The 7,650-nt window shown below is 42.2% G+C and overlaps 1 protein-coding gene across 2 annotated transcripts in view; it reads left to right on the forward strand.

Annotated features, from left to right (window-relative positions):
* Positions 1 to 6,119, forward strand: part of map3k3 (mitogen-activated protein kinase kinase kinase 3) — a 17,784-nt gene extending 11,665 nt beyond the window's left edge. For both annotated transcript variants that reach the window (XM_031867906.1, XM_031867907.1), the window contains 6 exons: positions 30 to 191; positions 500 to 648; positions 1,804 to 1,935; positions 2,778 to 2,907; positions 3,036 to 3,213; positions 3,843 to 6,119. In XM_031867906.1, coding sequence (XP_031723766.1) covers positions 30 to 191; positions 500 to 648; positions 1,804 to 1,935; positions 2,778 to 2,907; positions 3,036 to 3,213; positions 3,843 to 4,071 — 980 coding nt within the window. In that variant the 3' untranslated portion in view covers positions 4,072 to 6,119. The remainder of the gene's footprint in view (positions 1 to 29; positions 192 to 499; positions 649 to 1,803; positions 1,936 to 2,777; positions 2,908 to 3,035; positions 3,214 to 3,842) is intronic.
* Positions 6,120 to 7,650: the final 1,531 nt, after the last annotated feature.

Below are 7,650 nucleotides of genomic sequence, written 5' to 3' on the forward strand. Positions count from 1 at the left end.
CCCCCCCCCCCCCCCCCCCCCTCCTCCAGGCCGTCGGACGTTCCCGCGGATCCGTCGCCCCCAGGGGAACCTGTTCACTCTGGTGCCGTCACGCCGGTCGCTCAATGGCAGCGAGGATAGCGTGGGCAGCTGGCAGCTGGTCGACGCTCACGGCAGGCTCCGTCCCCAAGATCGTTCTGTCGCGCATAAGTGTGAGTGTTGATCTACAATAACTCTAAACAAAATGTCCTTTTGAAAATACACTTTTTAGGATGACTTGAATTCTTAAGAGATATAAATAACGGATACACTGCGCAGGGTTCAAGGGCCGGTACAGATGCTTGTAACTTGTAATAAAGGTTTCCACCAGAATTTACTTTTAGCAGAAACCTCGGCAACATTATTTTAAAGGTGGGTTAGTAAAATCTGCTTCTAAACCCCCTGGGTGGTGAAATCAAAGTAAAAATTGATTCCTTTTGTAAACTGTACCATGTGAATTGCTGTTTTGTTTTTTTCTCAGCCCCCAGTGCTCCGATGACATGGCGGCGGGGGAAGCTTCTGGGCCAGGGAGCGTTTGGTCGGGTTTACCTGTGTTACGATGTGGATACTGGGAGGGAACTGGCTGCCAAGCAGGTCCAGTTTGATCCTGAGAGTCCTGAGACCAGCAAGGTGAGACACTAACACGGATAGATCAACTTTTCATGTTTTAACAGAGGCAGAATGCTTGGTTGTCTTGTGCTCTCCTATTTTCTCTTGTTGGTACTGTTCAGAACATTTCCACCGTTGCTTATGGATATGCAACCTCTTGTTAGCGCTTTAGTTGTGAAAAAAAGAAAAGTCTGCTTTCCTGACATGTCGCTACTTCTTGGTGGACATTAATTAGTCTGCTGTTTTTGTCAGGAAATAGTGTCATTTCCTCTTGACTTATATCAGTCATGGATGTTGACGTTACAGTCTTTTGAAAAACCAAACCATAGTGTGTTGATTAATAACAAATCTGCAACTCTGCACTACTGCCCAACTGTAAAACCGCCAAGAATGACCTCATATGTCGTGCATGTTAATCACTTCATCGTGCTGGAACGCAGATAATTAGCATTACTCAGCATTTGATTAATCAATCCGCTATTTAAGTTCCGTGTTCTGAGGTCACGTGTTAAGCCACAAACACACTTTATTTTATCCTTTGCCACATAAACAAAATCATTAATAAACAACTCAAGAAGTGGAATGTATTGAAGAGGTTTTCTTTCCTCCCTCAACCACCCCCCCCCCCTTCTTTGCCATTTCAATGTCTTTTCCTGTCTTCCACAGAGAAAACATGCACTGTCACTTCCTGTGTCTGAAAGAAGCCGAGTGTTGTGGGGGGAGCGGTGGCAGTGAGGGCTGATTGCCTTGGCCTCCCATCACCTCTTCGCACCCCTCCCCCAGCCTGTAGCAGTTGTGTATCACTTGTTTCTATTAAACTGGGACTCGGGGATTACTTTTACTGCCCACTGTCTCCCACTATGTCGTGGCCTCCTTCTCCGAAGTAAACACAGGAACTTCTTTTGGGGAACTGTTCATTTACTCCATGCTTTTAGGTTTCACTTTTGGCAGACTTCACATGCAGCCATAAATCGCTGTGTTTATAGTCACATTTGTTTGTCATCAGTGGTAACAGATATGACGGAGCCTCGGTGGCTCCGCCGTGTCCACAAAATGCATTTTGTTTACATGTGAAAACAGTAAATCAACAGAGACGCATTGTTCAGAAAGGACAGCTTTTATGTTTAATGTCTGAGCAGTGTGTAATTTCTCTGCCTCTCTTTGTTATCCGCACAGGAGGTCAGCGCTTTGGAGTGTGAAATCCAGTTGCTGAAGAATCTGCATCACGAGCGTATTGTTCAGTATTACGGCTGTCTGAGGGACCACAATGAGAAGACTCTCAGTATTTTCATGGAGTACATGCCGGGGGTGAGTCCCCAGCAACTTTCAACGTCACAGCTTCAATTCCATAACCTCAGTCTTTGTGATCAGTCTCATTGCATCAGTCACATAAGAGCATTAAAAAAAGACACGAGGAGAGCAAACAAAGTACAGCAATCAGTTCTCGTGACTTAACATTTTGATTTGCTATACAGTTGGTGATTTAGGAAGTATTCATTGGCGACTGTGGCTAAGTGGAGAGCTGGGCCATCCTTCAATCAGAGGATCGGCGGTTCGATCCCCGGCTCTGCTAGTCGCATGTCAATGTGTCCTTGAGCAAGACACTTAACCCCAAAAGTGCTCCCATAGCTGTGTGTAGATGGAATCTAAATTGTAAGTCGCTTTGGATGAAAGCGTCTGCTAAATGACTGTAATGTAATGTAATTCAGAAGTACGGTCGGGCAGGTCACTTCCCCTGAATTTAGGTTTATATAGTCAAATACTTCTTTCTTTTCAACCGCAGGACTGTTTCCAGGAACCTTTTTAGGAACTCAGGAACTAAATTTTGACCTCAGTAACCTTGTTTCAGTTTGCAATCTGGGCCGTAGTTGTGCAGCCAACTTCTTATTAAGTCTAAGAAACAAGGGAGATAAAGAGACAGTGATCCTTTATCAGTCTAGAGGTTCTTCAGATGCGGTGAAAATGCCAACACAAATGCAATATTTTTTATTTGAGTTCCTTTCTGGGACTAAAGGCCATTTTACATTACATTGCCCGTACTTTGAATGCATAACACAAATCTTTCAGGTGCCAGATAACTTTAACTTTACTCCCTCTGTTCTGGGCTCAGACCTTCAGTGCTGTTGTGTAAAGCACATGTGTTTTTCCAGGGTTCAGTCAAAGACCAGCTGAAGGCCTACGGGGCACTGACAGAAAACGTGACCCGGAAGTACACGAGACAGATCCTGGAGGGCATGTCCTATCTGCACAGCAACATGATCGTACACAGGGACATCAAAGGTAGTCCTGTTCAACCGGCTTGAGCATTACACTGTTCACTGTTTAAATATATAGAGATGTTTGGGTTTTCACAGCATGTGGAAGGTCATTGGTGAGTTGAAATATTTACACGCTTCATGTCAACTCAGGTGCCAACATCCTGCGGGATTCAGCGGGCAACGTGAAGCTCGGGGACTTCGGTGCCAGCAAGAGGCTGCAGACCATCTGCATGTCTGGAACCGGCATCCGCTCTGTGACTGGCACCCCCTACTGGATGAGCCCGGAGGTGATCAGTGGAGAGGGCTACGGCAGGAAGGCCGATGTCTGGTAAGACACACAGCAGTGTAGTTTAAAGTTTGATCCCTCTTTCTCAAGAAAAGGTCTTCAGGGATAGATGTCACGCTTGAGCTAAATTATTAGTTGATAAATTATTGCTTGGTACAAGCAACAATTTGATGGAAATGCATCTTTTAGTAAGAATCGTTTAGTTTGAATTCAGGTTATTTTTATGTGAGGACTCGGTAGAAATACCATCATTCAGCAAGATGATATTGAGTAGCATCCAGTGGCACAATCTCTGTCCTCCTAAAAGGAAAACCTTTTAATAAAGTGAGGAGTCTGATCCCAGAACAACATTCCATCATGCAATCTGATTGGGTGGTGATTTACTAGTCGAGTGATGTGATTGGCTGAAGGCCAGTCAGACAGGTCGTAACAGAGGCTGGTATGTTCCAGGTTCTTAGGCCAGGTTGGAGAGGGAGAGTAATGCTCCCAGGAGGGCTTGTACCTCCCAAACAGGTGGAGGAGGCCCTCTGCAGCCAGCAAGTTTCCACTCAAAACATTCCTGTAAAGCTTTAGTATCGAGCTGCTAATACGTGGTATTTGTTTCAACATGTTATGTGACTCCACTGCATGATGAAAGTAAAGCAAAAATAAATCGCGCACTTGCTTGACAGGAGCCTTGGTTGTACGGTGGTAGAGATGCTGACAGAAAAGCCTCCGTGGGCTGAATACGAGGCCATGGCGGCCATATTCAAGATCGCCACCCAGCCCACCAACCCGCTGCTGCCCTCGCACACCTCGGACCAGGCACGGGACTTCATAAGCTGCATTTTTGTGGAGGCCAAACACAGGCCCAGTGCTGAGGAGCTGCTCAGACATCCCTTCTCCCAGATTCTGTGCTGAAGCCTGCCTGGTTTCTGAACTTCAACCACAGAGTTACGGCCTCAGCAGTGTCTGTAGCTTCCTTGACACCCAGTCCATGGCAGGAAATCTGGATGTGGAACTGATCTAGAAATCAGTGTTAAACTCACCGAGCCACTGCCGGAGCTCAAGACGCTCCTCCACATAAAACCAAATAACAAGACGGTTTGTCCACAGCGGTCATCAATGCCTTGCACTTACAAGAGTGACCACACGGGGGAAACAAAACACAGATTAAGTGGATTAAGTGCGGATCCTTCATATGCACACACTTCAAATGATGCACTCCGAAGGCAGCGTCCTTCAAGCCATGCACCTGTTGTGTCTTCATTGTGTACCCTCTCCTGTGTTGGCATTCTCTGTGAAATGCCAGGAAGCCCCACAGTGTTTGAAACATTCAGCTGAGCACCGTTTGTAAGCTACAGCACACCACTGTGTGCTCAACAGTTTTAATTGGACAGGATTGTTCTCTTTTTTCCCCACTTTGTCTCTGTCTCGTTCTAAACGAGGAAAACTCTTTGAATGTCTGCGTAGGTTGGATGAAACACAGATGGAGCGATGTGCGTAGAGTAGCTGGTGTTTAGTGGAAGAATAATGTTTAGCTGCACCAATATTGAACAGACTGAGGCATGTTTTGATTTAAGCCCTTCAGAATTAAGACATCAATTTAACATGGTTTAGTCATTTTAGTGGTAGAAATGAATAAACAGGACCCTCAATCGACCACGATGCACGGCGTGTACTTGCACCAGTTTTTTGTCTCTTATGTATTGCGGTTACATTCAAGTCACATTGGCAAACTAGTTTCCCTGAAAAAGAATTACTTGGTGATCTTTGAAAGACCCTGAAGGATGTTTGACAACACTTACTGCTCAGAATACACTTCTAATCATCTGGATGTGAAAAGGTTTCGTCTTCTGTGCAAAAAGAAAGTGTTAACTGTAGACAAACATAACTGATACCAATTCCTTTGGTTTTTGTTGCATAAATTATGCAAAGATATATGTCATTTCCGACTACCATCTTTGTTTGAATTTGGAAACAGCTTGGGAAACTTTTTGACTATATTGATATTTTCATATTTTTCTTTTGTTGTACAAAAAGAGCAAGGGCGTATGTCATTCCCAGCTGCTTGGATGCAAAATACAGTCACAACTTAAGAAAAGGGTTAAAAGATATCTTTTTTATTTTTATTTAAATAGAGCAGCAATTATTTTAGAGTATAGAGTTTTTAAGGACTTTTGAAATGCCTTCATAGCAGCAGTGAGTTCTGTTAAATGATCTTGCTGTTTATTTTTCAGAGAAACAAAAGCTCTGTTACTTGAAAGTGATTGTAATGCATGAGAGGCACAAACCTAACTGGGGCTATGCAGCTAGAATAACATATTTTAAGATATGACTCTTCACAGAAAGAAAACACTCCCTCCTCTGTCACTATTGCTGTCCTTCTAACCAGTTAATACATTGAAAGGATTCACGTTAATAAGTGCATTTCAGTACAATCTAGGAATTTAAATCAAATAATATATTTCTATAAAGTATGAGATGTAACTGCGCAGGAGGAGCTGAGTGTGTATGTTTCTTTTAAATTGACTTTTCCATGTCTTGTTCTACCTTTTGCCAAAATGTGACTTATCCTTCCATGTGCCATCCTCCTTTTATAGCTCTTCAGTGTCACAGGTGTTCTCAGCCCACAAAGTGGCAAAAAAAGGGGGCAGATAAAATATAATGATACGGACTTGTTATCAGTTATATGTGAAAATGAAGCAGGTGATGCTTTTTTTGGTTTAAAAATGCAAACTTATAGGGCCTTCATTTGGAAGTGCTCTCCATCGCCTTTGCCTAAGATCTTACTGTTGATTTGTGTCTAGACCAAACATCCCTGACTGAGAAACCTTTGCTTTAAATCAGATGCACTTTTGATGTTAAATGAATGTTCTGGAGTTTTTGTTCTCTTTACCAAATTTTTTTTTTTTCTTTTACTTCAAATGTGAAATTTGTTTCATTTTTATTTATATTCCCGTGTCTATCCCAATTACATTTTTATAAACAAAAATATATACATGTGTGTGTATATATATATATATATATATATATATATATATGTGTATATATATGTATAGAAATATATTTTTTATATTTAGACTGTGTCAAATCTCATGATACTTTCAGGACTTTGTGTCTTTAAAAGTAAATCATTGAGAGCAGCTGGTTTTGCAGACATTACAGAATTGGGGTGTATAAATGGGTGGAAAACGAACTCTGGCTGCCTGGTTCTTGTTCCAGCTCCCAAAAACAACCACCTTTCCACACACGCTCAGCAATAGATTTAGATGACAGTGTTACCTGACAGGTTACGGAAACCTTGCATCATCTGACCATATACTGCTTTGACACATTGATGAGGTCTTATGAATGAAACCTTTCAAGGCTTAACATGCTGGGAGTATTTTTTACGTGATCTCAGTGTAACTGAAATGTAATTAAAGGGTGTATGTGTGAGCCAAAGACGAGCAGGATTGGAGCCAGTGCTGGATTTCAGAGTTCGCTGTTCAACTCTAGACGACGACTTTGTTTATCCCAGGGTTCAGACGAGAATGATCTGGGCAAAGGGCTGACTGCTGCCTTAAGGCTATAACGTGATAACTTTCAACGGGGCTGCTACTGGCTAAAGGCAGCTTAAATGTGTACAAATGCAAATAATGCCTCTTTCAGGAAAAGACAGTGAGATAAAGGACCCTGTGGTAAGCAAATGAATACAAAGTAGTTTTTTTAGAGATCTATATATTACGTATCATGACAGGACTTGCAGTGCAAAGTCTAATGTATCGACTTTATTTTACAGTAAGAAAAGAAATAGTATGTTGCCCTCTCTGCAAAACAAATAAATTGTTTTGAAAAAAATTGTTTGTCATTTTCTGTGCCTGTGTGGGCCAGCTGTGGCTCATGGAGACTCAGTGAGCCCAGTAAATGAAAGACTGACCTCATTGTTGGCAGTAAGAAGCTACTTGATTGATGCACTCGTTCTTTCCTCTCTCGCCTTCGTTTTGTTTTCTTCCTCGATTTTTTTTTTTTTCTCTCATGAAGGAAAACAGGAGGCGGACACGGGAAGCAGAGATTGCTACATCCGTGTCTGGCTGTGAGATGTAGCAGATCCAACAAAGGGCCTTTTTGATGCAGAGATGCTTTGCTTTTGACAGGTTTGCTTTTATTGCCTTTATGTTAATTATATTTTTTTACAGCACACAAGACTGATAATATGGTTGCTTTAGTACTTTTCTGTTTATTTTCCTGTTTATTTTCACAGTAAAGATAGAGGAGCTGCATTGTACATGAAACCCTCTTTGTTTTCTCAAACATGGATGACAAGATGTATTTTCTCCAGATGAATCATGTCCACTCTACTTGGGAAAAGACTTCTTGGGAAGCAGAATTGTCAAATAAAATATACTCAACATTCTAGAGGATGAGAATCACAATGGTCTAGTTTTATGATGTCCCTTATATTGAGGCAGAACAGATCAAGCTCGTGGCTGTTTAACATTCAAGGCCATTGTGTAT

The sequence above is a fragment of the Anarrhichthys ocellatus genome, unplaced genomic scaffold, assembly GCF_004355925.1.
Source record: "Anarrhichthys ocellatus isolate YVR2014 unplaced genomic scaffold, GSC_Weel_1.0 scaffold40, whole genome shotgun sequence".
Lineage (NCBI taxonomy): Eukaryota > Metazoa > Chordata > Actinopteri > Perciformes > Anarhichadidae > Anarrhichthys > Anarrhichthys ocellatus.